At 40.1% G+C, this 19,654-nt stretch overlaps 1 protein-coding gene across 1 annotated transcript in view; it reads left to right on the top strand.

Moving 5' to 3' along the window:
- Positions 1–19,654, top strand: part of Phlpp1 (PH domain and leucine rich repeat protein phosphatase 1) — a 217,321-nt gene that overhangs the window by 151,645 nt on the left and 46,022 nt on the right. Inside the window, exons 6-11 of the mRNA XM_055603063.1 lie at positions 1,635–1,781; positions 2,338–2,568; positions 7,311–7,513; positions 8,731–8,791; positions 11,385–11,480; positions 13,779–13,934. Of these exons, the coding sequence (XP_055459038.1) occupies positions 1,635–1,781; positions 2,338–2,568; positions 7,311–7,513; positions 8,731–8,791; positions 11,385–11,480; positions 13,779–13,934 (894 nt within the window). The remainder of the gene's footprint in view (positions 1–1,634; positions 1,782–2,337; positions 2,569–7,310; positions 7,514–8,730; positions 8,792–11,384; positions 11,481–13,778; positions 13,935–19,654) is intronic.

Here is a 19,654-nt window from a genome sequence, read left to right as displayed (position 1 = left end):
ATTGTCTGTCTGGATTCTTGGTGTATTCAGTCAGGTGTGTTCTCACAAGCGCATGCAAGCTGAAACTTCTGTTAGATCCCCAAGAGAAAGCACAGGCAGCAAAAGCACATGGGGTGAGTCCTTGTATTGTAAAAATAGTTTTGACCTTGGAATTTAATGAAAGGGTCTTAGAAGCCTCTTTGGAGGTTCCTCAAGCATCCATTGCAAACTGCTGCACTAAGAATAGCATAGCCTGTCCTCTTACCTTGTATTTGAGAGGGTGGAGTAGGGTGGCTCAGAGCAGAGGCAGTGTGTGATTGGACTGAGTGAGCTGATCAGGCAGCAGAGAGATTTCCAAGGAAGATGATTATAGAGCAATAAACAGTGTCTTTGAAGAGCTAATGGATCAAAGTATAACATGGAAAACAACTTAAAAATGGTGATTCAGTTAAACAATAATTTGCCTTTTTCAATTTAAATTACTAAAATATCTATATTCATGCATCCAGTAAGGTAGCTGTTATTAAAAATAATGCCAAGACTCTGACCTTGTTCAGCAGGTGAATTTTCAGTTTTCTATGTTGAATAAAAATTTACATTTCTTTTGGACTGCAGCTTAATATTTTTAATATAAATTTCAGTAAATAGGTCATGTGATCATATGTCTGCTCTTGGCAGAGTGTAAAGTATTAGTTTCAAGTATTAGGCTGGGGAAGTCTTGGAAAGATTTTATTGACTCTCCTCTCACATAGAAATGATGTTCAGAGTGTAAATGTGAGTACATAGAGAAGTAAAAATTAAAGACAGCTCCTGGTTTCTTGGACAACTGAGAAAATAAAAGGACCTTACCAAAAATAAAGCAGGTGGAAGGATTTATTGGGGTGGGAATCAAGATTTGCTAAATTTAGTTTTTGATGGAAGAGGTTGGGTGGCTCAGAGCAGAGGCAGTTTGTGATTGGATTGAGTGAGCTGATCAGGCAACATTGAGATTTTCAAGGACGATGATTATAGTGCAAGAATAAGACAAAGAACATACTGGCCAGGAGTACTGGTCTGAGGGGGAAGAAGAGATAAAGGGAAAATGTTCCTATGGAGGAAGAGGGTAGAAGAGCGTTGGGAAGCTCTGTGATGAACCTTACTGAGATGCGATCTGTGAGAAGGCTGTGTGGGCAGCAGCATCAAGTGCTGTATTGAATGGGCAGTTGTGGGAACTGGTTCCTAAATCTGACACTGCAGAGCCTTGGTCGTCCAGGAAACTGACTTTGATAGTTTGTTATACTGGGTAGGGTTGGAGGTGAGAGGAAAACTTTTTGCGCTTGTCTGAGACAACAGAAAGCCATGTTTTCCAGCTTTGCTTGCTCTGGCTTCTTCCCACGGCCATTTACTTGGGTGTTAATTGTGTAAAGGGCAATACAGTTTAAAAAGTTCCAGTAGAACTTATTCCTCAGTCAGCCTGATTTTACAACAGGTCTTGCTGAATAATGTGTACATTTTAGTTAAAACACTGGCCTTGGACCTAGAATTGTTCTCTGGCTTTGCTACTCCTAAACCTTGAAGGCTTCGAGTTCTACCTCAGACCAGGGAGCTGAGCAGGATTATCCTCAAGGTTGTGCCATGCATTTGAGACATTTGTTTCTTCTTTCTGTTTTATATAGATTTACCAAATTGAAGAGCCTTAACCTTTCCAATAACCACCTAGGAGCCTTTCCATCAGCGGTCTGCAGCATTCCAACCCTAGCAGAGCTGAATGTATCTTGCAATGCCCTGCAAGAAGTCCCAGCAGCTGTTGGAGCTATGCAGAAGTGAGTACTTTAAACCACCGGGGCTGTTTGTGGAAAGCTTACAAGTGGCACATCATACTGATTAATTTGTTATGTTTGCCAATTAGGTGTCGGCCTCAGACCTAGCACTAAGGCGCTGTGTGGTCTATGTAGAGTTCACTTGTTAAAGAGTATAGAGAAGTTGAATAAAAATTCAAATACCATTATTTTCAACTGAGGTTCTTTATAATTGAGTATATCTAAATAGAAGGAGTTTCCATTTTCTTTTCTGAGTCATTGAATTTTAAGTCTTAAGAAATTAAATTTTAAGGAAAAAAAAAGGGAATGATATATATTTGGGCTGGTTTGTATTACAGTTATCACATTTCCATGTATGCCTTTGCAGTTGAGGAGATTGGTAACAATAGAAGGTTAAGGTCTTTATTTCTGATCTTCCCCCTCCTTGTCCACTGTTAGCTGCTGCCTTGTTCTTGTGCATTTTGCAGCTCTGTAGTAACATGATCGTCATGAACTTGTCTGTTGATGATAAAGTGTAAGAATGTACACTCTTCTGTGTAACCCTTGTCCTCTTTGATAGCTTGCAGACATTCCTGCTGGATGGGAATCTTCTCCACTCTCTCCCAGCCGAGTTGGAAAAGATGCACCAGCTCAACTATCTGGGTCTTTCCTTTAATGAGTTCACTGACATTCCAGAGGTACTGGAGAAGCTGACTGCTGTGGACAAACTCTGCATGGCTGGGAACTGTATGGAGACCCTCAGGCTACAGGCTTTAAGAAGAATGCCTCATATTAAACACGTGGACCTAAGGTAACCTCTTTTGAGAAATACATCCCACTTGAGTGACTTGCTTGTATTGTGCGGTGAGTTAGCCAAACTGTCTGGTTAGTGGGTTATCACTGAGAGGGAGGAAATGTCAAATTGTGTGGTTTGCTCATCCCTGAAGTTTGCCTTAAAAAAAAATCCCACTGATGAATGACTCTGTCTTGCTTTGGTTTGTAAACTTGAACCCAGTTTGAATTTGCATCAGTCTGTAGGCGCACTGGGGTAGAGAACTGTTGATGTTAACTGAATATCATCGAGCACACAGTGGAGAGTGTTCTTTGTCTTTCTTATCTGTATTTTACCTGAGCCGTTTGGTACAGTGCAGCATCTCTTGATTTTTTTTTTCTTTCTTGTTTTTCTTAAAGTATCCATTAAGCTAAATTGTTTTGATTTCTTTTAAACTCATCCAAGTGGCTCTGAGCTTTGCTTATCCTCTCAGACCAACATGGCCTAAAACTAGACCTCAACAATAGCAGAAATAACAAAAAGCCTACATACACATGGAAACTAAACAACTCTCTACTCAATGACAGCTTAGTCAGGGAAGAAAAGAAAAAAGAAATTAGAGACTTCCGAAAATTCAATGAAAATGAAGGCCACAACTTACCAAAACTTATGGGAGTAAGTGCTAAGAGGAAAATTCATAGCACTAAGTGCCTCCAGAAATTTGGAGGCATCTCATACAAGCAACATAATGACACACCTAAAAGCCATAGGAAAAAAAAAAAAAAAAGAAGCAGACACACCCAAGAGGAATAGACAATTGGAAATAATCAAACTCAGAGCTGAAATCAATGAATTAGAAACAAAGAAAACAATTCAAAGAATCAATGAGACCAAGAGCTGGTTCTATGAGAAAATCAACAAGATAGACAAACCCTTAGCCAAACTAACTAAAAGGCAGAAAGAAACTATCCAGTTCAGCAAAATCAGAAATGAAAAGAGCACTCCCAGTGGGGATTATGTTCAGCTGTTACCTGACTGAGGGCTGTCCTGACTCATGAAGCCTGCTCAGCTGTCTCTCTTGGCATCTTTGCTGCTTGTGGAAGGTGGCCCCGTTCTTGTTTCACTGCCCACTTTCATCTCTTGCTAACCCAGGTGCTTTCTGAGGATCATTCAGTAAAGTAGCTGTATTTTCTCCCTTCTCCCTTACGTGGTGTGGCCTGTGGACCATATATCTTGTCAACAGAACTGCTTGCCTCATCTTCTCACCCTAAAGCAGGCAGGCTTTCCTAACTGGGGGAGTATTAAGGGTGTGCAGGGCTAGAATTCTTCTTTTGGCAAATATAAATAATTGTAATTTATCTGAGTTTGAGAACTTTTTAGAATGAGACAGGGACCAACACTTTGCCTGGTTAAAATTATTTAAAAATGTAATGTTATTCAACTCTGGGTTGCTTGAATATAATTTCTTATTTCAGAATTTAGGCCCATTTTTTTTTTTCAGTGACTCAGTGTTAGAGCTGTGTTATAGCCAGCAGTGATGGACACTGACCTCAGGTAATAAGCCTGAGGTCAGTTTCAGAGTTTTGTGGTAAATGTGACAAAGCAGTCATTTTTCTTGAAGGAACTTACAGATAAGATTGCTCTAATGTGTCTAGAAGTAACATTTCTTAGAGCTTTGTGAAGTCCTGAGATTGCTAATCTAATTTGAGACTTTTTTGATGCCATCGGGTAGGTACTGCTTATCAGAGGAGACACGGGACATTTGGTAAATACTGAGTGCGTAGGTAACTGCTTCCTTTGGGTTCCTGTGTTAAAGCAGAGGGCAAACTGCAGATTTGCTTGTACTTCTGCCCTGCGCTTTCAACGAAAGCTAGTAGAGTAACATGGGGTAGGGTTTCCTCTAAGTTGATATGTATTGTTTTGTTTGTGGAATTGTGGGTTTCTCTGTGTAATCTTCTGACCGTCCTGGAACCTGCTGTGTAGACCAGGCTGGCCTTAAACTCACAGTGATCCACCTGCCTCAGTGCTGGCATTAAAGGCATGTGCCACCATACCCAGCTGCAAACATCTAATTTTATTGTAGGTCCTTCCAAAAGAAATGTTATTTCAGACTTAAAACCACCATTTTTTTCATCCTTTCTCTCATATTGACAATCTTTGTTCAAAACCCCTCTTCTGTAGCATTAAGAATCCCCGCCCCCGCGGTAGCTAGTCCCAATTCTCTTAGCTGGCTTCTCTTTCTGCATTTTTACCTTCTGGGTGGGGTGTATTCACAGCTTCATCTTTCTTCTTGACCATCTTGATTTTAATCATTCTTAGATGTTTCCTTAGCTCTTTTTGTCTTCCTTGGAACCAATTTCCCTTCAGTTGCCAGCTGGAAAATTTATCCTTGTTTCTCTTATTTACATACTCTCCTGTACCTATGAAGCATGAGCTAAGTGTTCCTGGCTCATTTATCTGCTTTCAGCCTACTAACATACAAGTCCTGTACAAGTAAGGTTCTGTCTTAGAGCCACTCACATGTGTCCTCCAATGTGGGCTGGGGAACCATTTCTTTTATTTTTTCCCCACAATGAGCTAGAAACTCGTATTTTAGAATTAGTGATTTGACATAGCTATTGTATTCAAGCACTTTATGACAGATTGATTGTACAGAAAAAGCTGATGTATTAGATTTGTACAGCAAATCACATTTGATGGAAGCTGTGTGCTGTGAACCGTAGAGTCTTAGAAATTCCTAAGATAGATCCCTTGTCATTGCCCCTTAGGCAGTGCTCTTACTCATCCTTGATCCCCCAGTGTTAGCATCTGTAGGTGAAGCCGTTGGTAAACACTGTTAAAAGAGCAACACACGCGCGTGGCCAGCCACGTTACTGCTCCTTCCGCTTAGTCTATAGCATGCTTGAAGGCCACACTTTGTTCCTGCCTTTGGTCCAGAGGCCACAGTGCAGCTCCCTGTGACTTGCTTCGCCTTGCCATCCACACCCCGGGATTCAGATGAGTGTTTTCTTTTCAGTAGCATCTGCTTTGTAGGTTCTCTGTATTTTGTGCGCTGTTACAGCACCCATCACATACTACAGTTCTCCTGTAGAACATTGTGAAGCACTTTGTCTTGCCACTCTCCTATCCTCGTCATCACCATGACCACAGCTCTTCACAGTACACATATAACTGGAATACAGATATTTCTTTCAGTTTCTTAACTGTATTGCAGAATAAGAAAGATGTTTTTTCTCATTTCACAGATAAGAGATAGGTGGCTAGTGGTCAAGGTTTGTACCTGGAGCTAGAAGATAATTCTCCAGGCTACTCTTTCACACATAGGAATATCACTTTTCCTTTCCTTTCCTTCTAGACTTTCCTTCTAGACTTTCTCATTAAAATAAATATTTTTATCATGTTAGTACCAAAGCAGTAACTTGTGAGTGGGTTGCTGTTGGAAATGAAGATAACAATGTTGTATGGTTATTCAAAGTATATTTGGTGGAGAACATGAAAGATTCTTTAAATTCCTTCAGTTCTGTTGTGTCCAAGATGAGGCTTGTTTTTTAGTCTGATAGTCTATTGAACATTTGGAAATAGACAAATTTCTGGCTTAAAGCCAAATGTTGACTCTTGCAACCCAGAACAAGAACAGAAGGAAACAAAGCATCACTTTAGGGACATTTGAAGACACCGTGTGCTGCACTTGGTTGTTGACAAATCCTAGCCCAGTGCTGCTGCTCATCCTTGTGCTTCACTCGGTGGCCTTCTGATGTTTCTCTTAATAGTTCGTATACATAGCTCTATTTTGTTTTTAAAAGGGCAGAAACTGCAGAGGACATCTGGTCTTAAACTGCGTGCATAGTACCAGTGCCTTAACCAAGTGCACACACTCAGTGCTTTCTCACCTGGGGGAGATGTTGTTTCTTTCCAACCTTGGTACCAAGAAGTGACATTTTTATCTATTTTCTTGAAGTGGAAACTAATTTATATTTGTTAAATCGGTTTCATATCTTTGTCATATTGATCCATTAATGCTTGTCTTTGGCACCTCATCTGCAATAGTTCCAGTTAACCAACTAGTTGTCATGGTAAAAGAACCCATTTTTCCTATGTTTCAATCTATTCTAAAACTGTTGATCCCCATTGATGTCCTTTATTTTATGATTTCTCAATAACTCCTCTTTGCCAGTGTTCAGTGTCTTCTGCGCTTTGCTCTTCAAGTAGTGTAGTATTCCATGTGTGGAAATAGCTTTGGCTATCAGTCCTGATCCTGAGAATCAAGAATCGCTGTACCTACATTCCCATCTCTGGTGCTCCCATTCAGTATGTGACTTGAAGTCATTATCCTTGAGTTTGTTCTTTGAGATTGCCCATCTTCTTTTCAATGCATCCCATCTCTTCCTTTAGGGAGCCATTGTAGCTGTAGCGTGTCTCTGGTGGTTCTGGATTTGTTTCCGAAGTTCTTTACAGTATGGTGTCTATACTTTCTCAACTTCTTTCTTTGGAAGTAAGTGCGTAAGTGGATATTTTTTCTTCTCTTGAAGACTTGCTCCTCTTCCAGCCTTTATCTCCTAAATTGTGTCTCAAAATATATCATAAAGGCCCAGATGTCTTATAATTGTAGCTAAAAATAACTAGAGAATCTTGCCAGTTAAACAAGGCCAGATGCTAAGATTAAAGAAGGAATGGACAACTCTACTACAGTGAGACATGGGCCCTTTCTCGGTGCTTGGATTCAGCAGTTTATTTGCAGTACTGTAGTTAAGTCACTTGTGTTTGTATCCTTCCTCCTGAAGACTGAACATCCTCAGAAAGCTGGCAGCAGACGGAGTGGACTTTGTGCAGCACGTCACTCAGCTTGACCTGCGAGACAATCAACTTGCTGATCTGGATGCCATGATTTTCCACAACATAGAAGTTCTGCACTGTGAACGGAATCAGCTGGTGACATTGAACATTTGTGGCTATTCCCTAAAAGCACTCTATGCTTCTTCTAACGGTAAGTGGCAGACTGCATCCGAGCTGCTCCGTGTACCTGGCACCATCGCCTGTGCCTTACTGACGTCATTCTTTCCGCATTTACTAAGATGAGTGTCAAACCCTTCCAAGAGAAACGGCATAAAAGAAGAATGTTCACTTGCTATTTACCAGACTCAGAAGGGACAATTTAATTGTCTCTAGCTTGTTTTGTGTATCATAATAAAATTGTTCCCACCGGTCATTTGTTTCTTCTGCTTCAAGTGAGGGGCAAAGTAAACTGTTACTTTGGTACTTGATTAAATACTAGAGGGTGGAAGGAAAATCCATTGTAGGCCCCCTTCAAGACCTGCCATTTTATATTCTACTGACAGTGGGATTACTAAGATAAACCTGAACTATGTACCCACTGGAATGTCATAAAAGTAAGATTCTTGGCTGTTAATTTTAGGGCTTGTTTATTAATTATGGATGTGTGGTGTGAGTCGGATAGTGAGACTTTGAATACAGTACAATTCATAGGATCTAGGAGAGATCCTCAGGAAGAAAGGTGTGTGATAGAAGTGACACTTTCAGACATAACCTGAGAGAGCGCAGTAGACGAGTTACACTGATGAGAGAGGTACACCAGTTATCCAGGCTACTAAACGGACTTCATGTGAGTTAAGAGAACCTGCAGCCAGGCTAACTGGGATGTGTGCCTCAGCCGCTGTAATCTGGGTGTCTCAAACAGTGGAAAGAAGAGAGCGGGGGCTCACAGCTGGAACCAGAGTGGGCAACTAGATGAACTTGTGAACTAAGAAAGCAGGCCTTCCAGAAACTGCTCGGCCCAAGGAACAGAGCCCTACCTAGACAGTGGTGTCCCATTTCGTAAAGTTTGGGAACTTTGCTGACTTGATTAGCAGACCCCATTTATGACTCTCCAGAATTCACTATTCAGTCATGAGGGATCAAAAACAGGAAGCCTTTGCTTTTACGAATACTGTGTGAGTATTAAAAATATGGTATTCGTTTGAGTGATGTTTTAGGTGCAGGTTAGCACTCCTAACAGTGAGAAACCATGTAAACAAATAGGAGCAGAGAATGAATGTCTTACCTGGCATTGGAAGATGTCTCTGCTCTCCTGCAATTTTAAAGTTACACAAGAAAACTGTACACAGAGGACAGCAAAACTGCAATGCTATTCTACCTCAAAGAGTCACGTTCACAGTAATATATTTGTGGTTTTTCCCCTCATAGAGCTCGTTCAGCTTGATGTTTACCCGGTTCCGAATTACCTGTCTTACATGGATGTCTCAAGGTAAGAAGACAGCATCTCACCTAACTGCTGGCCTTATAAGAGTTCTTTAGATGATTCTGAGCCTACCCCAAGATTTCATAGATTTTGAAGAAAAGTAATAAAATCCAAATTATTTTAAAATAATAAAAATTAAACTTATTCTGAAGTTTCACTTAAAAAACAAAACAAAAAGCCCAAATGCCTACCTTTTGGATGCCACCCCCCCTCCCCCAAACTGGAGTTCAGACTCAGGGCTTCATTCAAGCTAAGCAAGCCTCTACCTCTGAGGTAGAGCCCTCCACCATGGGAACAATTTGGACCTCAGGTTGGGGCTGAAATATTGGAGACTTCAAGGTGACTTGGAAGTCCAATATCCCTTTACGTACATTATTCCATCTTGTGTGTTTTCTCTAAGTTCTTGTTTGTCACTTTGTATACACATGTACCCGACAAAAGCTCCAGATGTTGGACTCTTAGCTTTTTTAGGTAGGCAGAGCCTCTGACGTCAATTCAGCTTTGCTTTTGCAATGAGCCTCACTTATCCCAGTGCCTAAAATACAAAAATATATTGTTTCTCCCTGATGATGTAAGGGCCCAACTCTGTCTGTAGCATGCATTTACACAAGTGAAACCAGTAATTTTAATCCACTAAAATTCAAACTCAGTAAGGAAACAGCCCGAGTTTCAGAACACATGGCCTCTGGCTCTCTGAAGATGCCAGCTCTTCAGCCATTTTCGGGTACGGGTTGTGTTGTGCTTGTGAGTGATCATCCTTTGTAATCCCAAGACCACTGTGAGCTGGCAGTATAGGGCTTCACCTTTCATCATGAAAGTACACAATTTAGCTATGTTAACAATAAGCACCTTCTTGGTTTTCAGCTATGGGGAAAATTATTCCTATTGTAACTTTACTATAACTTAGTTATAAAGTTCTGTGAATTGTTTCATGAATTTCCAGAAAAGTTTCTACAGTTTTATTTATTAACTTAAAGTCAAACATTACATAAGTTCTTTGGTTTTTATTCCCACCCCTCTTAGCAACTCTGGATTTAATTTTTTAGCTTTTAAATGAAAACATGTTTGTATACATAGCTACATATAAATACCTTGTGCAGGTATATTTCAGATTGCTGATTACAGAGTGAACCTATTTTCATCTTACATATAGAATGTAATGGTAGATGGTATCCACTGAAATTCCTAGGTCAGATGAACTGATTGGCCTGCTCTTTGATCACCTCATCCTGAGCAGGGAGCAGCCTTGCCAGGCCACAGAGGAAGGCAGTGCAGCCAGTCTTGATGAGACCTGATAGACTAGGATCAGAAGGAGGGAGAGGAGGACCTCCCCTATCAGTGGACTGTGGGGAGGGGCATGAGTGGAGAAGGGAGAGGGACAGGGAGATTGGGAGGGGAGAAGTGAGGGAGCTACAGGGGGGATACAAAGTCAATAAACTGTAATTAATAACAATAAATCAGTTAAAAAATTCCTAGGTCAGATAACTGAATTTGTCACTTAAATATTATTCATCTTTCATTGTAAATCTCATGTCTGGGTCTTTTCTGCTTCCCTATCTTGCTAATCTGTTTTTAGGAGTTAACTATTATAAAATTAAATACTTTTTGGAGCACAGCAGTATATACCTATATAAATAATAGGAAAATAATGCCTTCTATTTCACTATTTTAATCAAAACTTTTATAATTTAATTTTTTAACTTCATGTATATCAGTCTGCCATTTTGCTAAAATGTTTTTCTGCCCTTTTCCCAAGCATCATACTTCCTCAGACTTGTTCATCTGTTCATAATGAAATCATTTTGATGAGCATGTGAGAGGCCTTTGCTTGCATCCCTTGCCTGAGGGGTGGAGAAGGGAGAAATACCTATAAGTTTTTGTGTGTACCTGGTTACTTCCCATATTTTTATTTAAAGGTTAAAGGAAGAAATCTAAGTATAGTATATTTTTCTAATGGTCAGATAATTTAATAAAGTTGTTATTGGTTCAGTTTCTAGTAACTGTAACTATTGCCAAATTCCCAAGTAAACATTTCCAAATGATTAATTCTAAGTTTTAACTGTTAATGAATCATTTCACTTTCTATTTTTCCCAATAGCTGTATTTCCATGATGCCAAATAGAATTGGGAATTATTTTAATGCCAATGATAAATTGTAAATTTGAAAATAAAAATGTGTCAGTTTATCACTTGACTTAACTGGATCACTGTGTATTTTCTCAATAGTAGCCGTCTTTCTGAGTGTGCAGTGGTCTCTAAAGACTTGTAGAAAATCTTTTAGGTGTTGGAGGTGATACAGATGCTGTGTCCACGTTGAATTTTAAAGTTTTGTTTCTCTGAAGTTGTATTTGAGGGACTGGAGTGCTGGCCCAGTAGTGAAATGTATGCACTGCTCTTGCAGAGAACTGGAGCTCACTCTCAGCACACCAGTGGCTGACTACTGCCTTTAGCTCCAGCTCCAGGGATCCTATGCTCTCCTGATCTCAGTGGGCACATGCATGCACAGACACATAGAAATTAAAAAAATAATAATAATAAACTACGTATTGCAGACGAGATTTAAATTTTAAAATAGTAATTTTTATATTATTTTCTTTAGAAACTGCCTAGAAAATGTGCCTGAGTGGGTATGCGAAAGCCGGAAGTTAGAAGTTTTGGATATTGGCCATAATCAAATATGTGAACTTCCTGCCCGGTAGGTATTTCAGATCGAATGAGAGGATACAAAATAAAATACTATGCTGACTTAGTGTTTGTATTAGCATATTAGGAACCCCAAGAGACTCTGTATTAAAATGCATTCATTGTTTTTTATTTACGTATTGTCGTGGGTGGAGAATAAAATAAGCCTTTGACTGTCAGGCTGACATTGTAAATCCATTCCAGTTAGTGGTATTTGTTCGAAAATTATGAATAAACCAGAAGAAATGTTAGGAGACTTAGCAGACATTGTAAGTGACTTACCTCTGGGATTGTAATTCCTTCAGAATCTCTCTGCCTCTGTCTGTCTACCTTGCCCTAGATAATTTTTGTTTTTCCTAGGATATAATTTTGGTGGTGGTGGGCTACAAGGCAGGTGGGTATTGTTAGCTCAACCTCCAAAGAGTAGATTGTCTTTTTCTCCCTAAGATTTAATTTGAAATAGGAAATCTACAATCACCTTTTCTCCTTTTCATAATTTTTGTTTTAAGTAATGTTGAAAGAGGTGGATGTGCACACTGCACGCGTGGGGGCCAGAGTCAGTCCTCACCGTCCACCCGGGAAGCCAGGACGTTACCCACTAATGCTACATCAGGCTAGTAGCCCTGGAATGTCTGGAGACCCGCATTTCGCCCATGCACGCACAAGGACTTCCTACATGAGTGCCACTTCTTCCGGCTTTTACAGGTTCTGGGGATCTGAATGCCCACTGTCAGCCTCACAGCAAGAGCTCTACTCACTGCACCACCTTGCCAGTCCGTCGTAATTTGTTCCTTAATGATAAGATTTTTACGGTAGCCATGTGATGATTTCTTGTATCCATAGATTAGTTGGTAAACGAGGAGAAGTCTTTCTCCGGCTGTTGTGGAGAATGTTCCGTGATGAATGTAGTGGTCACCCCAGTGCTGCCCTAAGTGTGACGCCTGGCATCTGAAGTGTGCCCCTTCCGACCACGGCACTGACTGTTAACTTTAATTTAAATTTAATTGACGGCCAGTTGCTACCAAAATTTAAATTCAGTGCTTTTCAACACCTTTAACCAGTCATAGGACAGAGAAAAGTTGTTTCTACTAATATACAATCAAAAATGTCAATGCATATATGAATAGTAACATTCAGCTTAGCCTTTATTGGAGCTTTACTTCAGGCTTTGTTTAGTTGACTCTTAAAATTATGACCAGGGCCTGGGGCGATTGCTCAGTCAATAAAGTGCCTGTTCCATAAGAAGACGGGCCTGAGTTTGGATCCTCAGTACCCACATTATAAATGCCAGGCGTGTTTTCATGTGGCTGTTACCTTAGCAGTAGGCAGCAGACACAGGTGGGTCCCTATAGTCCAGAGGCCAGCCAGTTTACCTGGTGGGTGGCCCATGGGTCAGTGGGAGGCTGTGCCTCAAAAGCATAGAGAATGATTGAGGAAGATGGCCAGTGCTCACCTATGTTGTCTCTATGAATGCACACACACATACACAGTGCCCGAGATGTACCTAGCTCTAATGCAGAAGCACCGTAGGTGCTGATATTCATACTGCAGTTAATTGAACCCACTTGTTCTATTCTCTGTAAGAGAGAGTGTGTACTTTGGTATAGGATAAAGCTATGCCTTCCTCAAACATGTAGGCACTGGGGAGAGAAAAGAGAAAGGCTGAATTATGAAATATAAATGAAGTGAAATGTAACTTTTTTCTGGCTGTATTTATAAAAGCTTCATGCGTTGCAGACTTTGTTTCCTGTTGATCGTCTTTAAAGATTGCTCAGCCATGTTTATTCAGACTCTGGACGTGAAATTAACCCTATGGGTGGGAGAAGCGTGCAGCTATGTAATGCTCACCTTGTCAATCAAGATTAAGCCAAGCTCTTCAGTGTCTCCTTCTAGGAAACAAATATAGAAAGTACTGAAATACAAATAGCTCCAAGTTTGTGTTAAAATAAACCTGCTAAAGTTGGAGAGATATCTCAGCAGTTTAGAGAACTGGCAGCTCTTGCATAAGACTAAGTTCAAATCCCAGCACCCACATGGTGGCTCACAACCATCTGTAACTCTAGTTCTAGGAGACTGGATGCCTCTTCGACCTTCACGGCACCAGGCACCCATGTGCTATACATACATATAGGGAAGACACTTACATATATTAACTAAAATTAATAAATTAAAATGACCTGTTGGCTTCCACTGAATTAATGTATAATTTGTGGAATGATAGTTATTTAAATCTTACTCTTTTTTTAATGCTCATCCCAAATTAGCCCTGTATAAATAGTTGCTTTCTGCTTGTTTGTCCCTTTTCATACAGCTTATTTTGTAATAGTAGTCTCCGGAAATTGCTGGCAGGACACAACCGGTTGGCAAGGCTTCCTGAAAGGCTAGAGAGAACATCGGTGGAAGTCTTGGACGTACAGCATAACCAGCTTGTTGAACTCCCACCTAACCTCCTCATGAAGGCCGACAGGTAAAGCATTTTGACTGTCTTCAGTATTTACCTGACAGTGTCTGTCACCAATGATTTAATCATCGTGGGAACTTCATTATATCCCCTAGTATGTGAATAAATGGTTTAGCTAGCCCCCTTTCTACCATGTGTATAGAATGGAGAAAGCAGCATCCTGCAGATCTTTACTGACTTCACTGCTTTTGTAGAGAAAGGAGTTTTGCACCAAGAATAAGTACACGTCATGGGAATGAGATGTGAAGCCTTATACTGCTCCTTGGACAGGAGTTCTGTGGGCCTTTTTGGGCTTAGCTTAATTATCTGATTGTCTTCATTTCATTTCCTAATGCCATGGTTAAGTACCCTGATAAAAGCAACTTAAGAGAGAAAGGGTTTATTTGGTTCACAATTCCAGGTTATAATCCCTTTCTTATAGGGACGTTAAGGCAGCAGGAATTTGAAGCGCGCGGTCATATGCCATGCTGTGCACTAATGTGTTCATGGTAGTATTCAACTCATTTCCACAACTCTTATATAGTCTGGGAATCTCTGCCCTGGGAATGGTGCCACCCCCAATGGGTGGGTGTTCCCAATAATCAAAAATTTAATTTCAGTTTTTTGAGGTACTAGAAATTGAACCCAGGGCCTGATGTATGCTGGATTATAGACAAACATTTTATCACTGAGCTCTTTCCTCAGCTTCCTCTCATATTTAAGCAAATTACTTTTGAACAATAACTTCTACCCAAGCATTTGAAGAAGTTGGTTTTATGAGGGATTAATTTAAATGTGAAGTAAAATTCTATTTTCTTTGTGAAATTCAGTGAATCTTTAAATGACTGGAGGTTGAGAGAAAAACCACAGAGTAGGCAAGCTATAAATCCTGGGAGCTGCTGGGAGGAGGAGGAAAATGGAGAAGAGGGGGAGAGAAAGGTAGGCCCTTTGAGTTATGGTCGGCAGTGGGCGTCTGCAAGCACTGAAGAAGGTGAAGCAGTGGCTGTCAGAGAAGTCTCTGGAAGCCCCAATGGGCTTTTCAGGAACCAGGCTTGTCACAGACTTCTTGTATGTGGATTCAGTTGTGATTTGTCGTAGTTGATGGTTCAGCTACTGTGCTGGATGCTGTGGGGCACTGAAAATGATTGACGTTAGCTGTTACCACCAACTTGTTTAAACTAATGCATAGTTTGAAAACAAAACTATACAGTGAATACAATAGAAGTTAGATTTAAGAGAATAAAAAAGACAGAAAATAGGGACAGCTTGGGTTATCGGTATGAGGAAGAACACTTTGTGGTTGTATGACAAAATGAATTTACTATCTGTTTTTAACAGGTATCTCCAAGCATTACTATAACCATTTGAATTCCTCTTTCAGTTTACTCCGTAATTCAAATCTTAACAATAGATAGATTTTTAAAAATATTTTTGTGATAAAAAATTGTTTTCAGCTCTAGGTTAAATTTTATAACTGAGGAAAAGCATGTGTTAATCTGCTTGCCCTGTTAACAGAATTATTTGGTAAAAAATAGGGAAATTACTTGCAATTAGGTGACTTTTAGTAAAGTTTTCATTTCTTTCCAGGAGCTTAGGGCCCATCTTATTAGCATTCTTATGGCTTGATCACCAGTTTATAAATTTAATTTTACATACACCTTTGAGATTTGAGTTGCTTTTCAAAAATTGTAATTTATACTCTACACTTGTTTTAAAATGTCACACTGTAAATATAAGTACATGTACCCTTATAACAATTAAATGTAAGCTCATAGCTCACAGTTGTAGAGGGGTGTGAAATTTGATGGACCACATATTTAGAAATTGTGATTTTGTATCTTGAAAGAGAACAGGATTTGATTCTATTGGGTAACCTGGTAAAATTCAAATCCTCATCTTGTGGAACAACCTTCTGCTCTATGTTGAAAGGTCTCCTGATGGAAACACTGAAGGAGTTTCAGATTCTTAGCTGTCACTAGCAGATGGTCAGAGGAAGGCTAGGTAATTCCCCATGGGTTGTTAGAGTGGATGAGTCACAGCCAGGGGTACTGCCATCCTTCTGTTCTTTCTTGGAATCTTGGCAGTGACTGATTCCCTGTCCACCTAGTGTCTTCATGCACATTTGATGGCCAGACAGCTTTTCCCAATGGAATTAGTCCAACTAATAAAACTGGAACAAATGTTTTTAAAGAAAAGTTGCCTAGATCCCAGTAGTGGTGGGAATCAGGTCTATTTTAATACTTGGTTGGAGTAGACTAAGGGATGCCCAAAGGTGGGAGATGGGGGTGGGGACATCTGTGTGCCAGTGAGGTTCATGGTATTTCTCTTGTGCTCATTAACTATCTATCTAGTGTATTAGTCACACCATAAACCATAAGTTTGAGTGACTCACACAGAATATGTATAAATATCAAAGGAACTAAAAGAGAACAGAAAATCAGAAGAGAATAATCAATTGACCATAACAACTGGTGCCTTTTGGCAAAGGCAGATATTTCTGGCATTTTGAAGAGCTGAGTTGCCCACTTTTTTTTTTTTTTTTTTTTTTTTTTTTTTTTTTTTTAAGCAAGCTATCTTTGAAGTTTTGATGTTTTTAGCGATACGGTAGATTAAAACTGTTTCTAAAAGCATGTCTTTAGAATTCTCTAGAGAACTTGCAGATTACTGGCATTTATCTTAGTTCTACTGACTTAGCTGTTAGAGGGAGAGCCAGAATGAACATGTTTAACAAGGGCAGTCTCACAATTATAGTATGCAAGGTCTCCCAAACACTGAAAGCTCAAGGTGACTGCAGGAGGTTCTGCTGACAAATAGATTTCTACAAAAGAAGACTCATCCATAGAAATTATCTAGTGGCACATAGGACAGGGCATATATTTCATCTACTGTGTCTCTCAAATATTTGTACATGGTGGCACTTTTGGGGATTTTTAGCATTAAAATCCACTGGCTAGTATGTCAAAGCAGAGAATCAGCCATTGAGATTTAGAACACTACACAGAAGATTTCCAAGATTTTCCTTGAACCTGGGGAAGAAAAGGGTGAACAGCAGAGGATGGCCAACTACATGATTTTGAAAGGGATCATATTTTGATGACTAATTCATAGGGTTAACTGGAATGGTCCAGGTGGCTTTAACTGAAGGTTCTGAATGTTCTTAAGAGGAGCCATGAATACTGTCCAGGAAGGACCATCAAGAGTGCTGTCTACTCTGAAAGAAATGCATTGCTGACATTTGTCGCACACGTGCTAGTGCTGTCATGATAGATGAGCTGGAATTGTTTGCTCTGGTACTGGTCAGAAAAAAAGGTACCTGTTCTTAAGAAACCACAAAGACGCATTAGGATGGGAGGTGTGTACAACTGTGAATTCCAGACAGAAGCCTTGTAGTTAGATTTTGAATTTATGCCTAACCCACTTAACCAAGAGTGACTGGGGGTTGAAGATGACGCTGAGCCTCTGAGAGTTACTGGACAGTTATGAAGCATATGCAGACTGTGAGCTGCTGACCTGGAGCAGCTATATAAGGAACGTTGCTCTCTTAGCTGCCGCTGATTGACAGGTTCTCTGATCTGAGCTCAAAAAGAGATAGATTGAAAAGAAAAAGAAGTAAGCTTCAGGTTTCAGCAAGCAGTCTCAAATTCCATTCCTCCTAGCTTACTCTCAGGCTGCATATCAAACCAAAACAGAATGAGACACCTAGCAGGAGAGCAGAGGGGAACTGGCAATATGGACCCACAGCTAGCATCTAAAATGTAGGCAAAGTAAGTGCAGTGTAAAGGGTCAGTCACTGGGTTGGTGAAAGGGAAGGGAAGCAGGAGCAGGAACGCAGAGGTCTGTGAACAGAACATTGGAGGACACACCATCCACATGCTGTCATTCCAAACAAAACTGCTTAGTATAGCACATGGTCCCAGTGACTTAGAATCTCGAGACTCAGTGCTGCCCCTGCAGAGGACCCGAGTTCACTTCCCAGCATCCAGATTCTGCTTCTCACAGTTACCTGTAACTCCAGCTCTGAGAGGTGTGATGCCTTCTGGCCTCCACAGGCACTGTACTCACATACAACAAACCTGCACACATGTACACATAATTAAAAATCCTTCAAAGACTCTTGTAAATAACCAGATGTCATGAGCATAATCAGGGAAATGATGATCATCATATGGATAGTAACAGTGCCTAAGAAAAACAAAGGAACATACATCCTCTCTTAGTTATTGTTAAGACAGCATTCCAAGCAGAATTAAATATACTCATGAGCACTGGGGGATACAGAAGATAAAAAATTCAGAGGTTAAGCACAAAAACAGACAAACTGAAAGAGACATCATTGAACTCATTATAAATGAGCAGCATATTACCAGGTGGAGGAAGGGTAATACTTCTAAATAAAAATTCAGAAAGAGACTTAAAGAAAGCAGAGAGGTGAAAGTGAAATGAAGAAATAAAAGGGTTAGCGATGAAGAAGGGGACATGAAAAACTGGCCCCAAAGAAACAGAATTTACATATTGAGAGCTTGAAGGAAAGTAGTGGGACAGAAAAAAAATTTACAAATATTTAAAGTCTAAGACATTTTTCTCATAAAAAGTGTATTTGAAAAGAACTACTGTTTATGTACCTGGAACAACTCAGTGATCAACTCTAAGATCTAATAGTTTAGATTCTGAAAAATAAAACCTATCATGGCTGTATTAAAAAGATAAAGGGACTTTAAAGAGCACATATTTAGATAGTTATCAGACTCCCCAAAAGTATTAATGCAAAGTAATAATGGAGCAACATGACGAAATTATGACCTAAGCTTTTTGTATCAGGCAGTTTTCTTTTAAGAATAAACAGACTCAAATGCGAAAAGTGAAAATGCAGTAGAGAAGAACTGCGAAGTCAGAGGTAAATTAATGTGAGCGGACGAGAATGGAAGGGTTGGCATTACGTTTAGGTCCTTGGAGATGACGGTACAAACACTGAGTTGAACTGGCGTTTACGGTTGCGGTCCCAAGAACCGCTTTTGGCAGGAAACCGGAGACCTTACAGTGGAAAACCGGTAAGTCAGCCAGTAAATGATCATATAAAAGTTCAGAGGGACAGCCTGGGAATGGCCAGTGGGAAAAGTGTTTGCCACACAGGCGCGAAGGTCTGCCGCGCGCTAGCCCCAAGGGCAGAAAGCCTCAAGGGGTGGCTCGTGCCTGTTCCCCAACTGCTGGGAGGCACACAGGAGGACATCTGTGGCTTGCCGGACAGGCAATTTAGCTGGATTAGTGAGCTCTTGCTTCAGTGAGAGACCCTGCCTAAAAAGCTAAGGAGAAAAGCACCCAGTTCAGCACTGACCTCATGTTTTCATATGCACCCACCCACCCCCACACACACCATTGTCAGGGTCTGGGAATAATTTAGTAATGGTATATAAGTACTAGGTAACTGTTGGGGCAAAACCTCTTTCCTTTAAAAAAAAAAATATTCTATAGAAGAAAAATATGTGTATAATCTTATAATGGCTAAGACCTGATATTGCACAGAAGTACACACACAAGCACGCAGAAGCATATATGCATGCACACATCAGTGCATTTCATTGAATTAAACTCACCTCAAAAGTGAAAATTACCCATGTTCATTAGATGATAGATTAATGAACAAGATGTTGTGTATGTTTTCATGAATTATGATGTGAAAAAGGTTTTCATTAAAAGATAGGCATTGAGGGCTACTTCTTTGCCCTTACATGCTCATACCATAATTCACT

The sequence above is a fragment of the Psammomys obesus genome, unplaced genomic scaffold (assembly GCF_907164565.1).
Source record: "Psammomys obesus unplaced genomic scaffold, mPsaObe1.curated_primary_1811, whole genome shotgun sequence".
NCBI classification, from domain to species: domain Eukaryota; kingdom Metazoa; phylum Chordata; class Mammalia; order Rodentia; family Muridae; genus Psammomys; species Psammomys obesus.
Note: the sequence above shows the minus strand (reverse complement) of the source record. Positions and strands in the feature narration are given on the sequence as shown.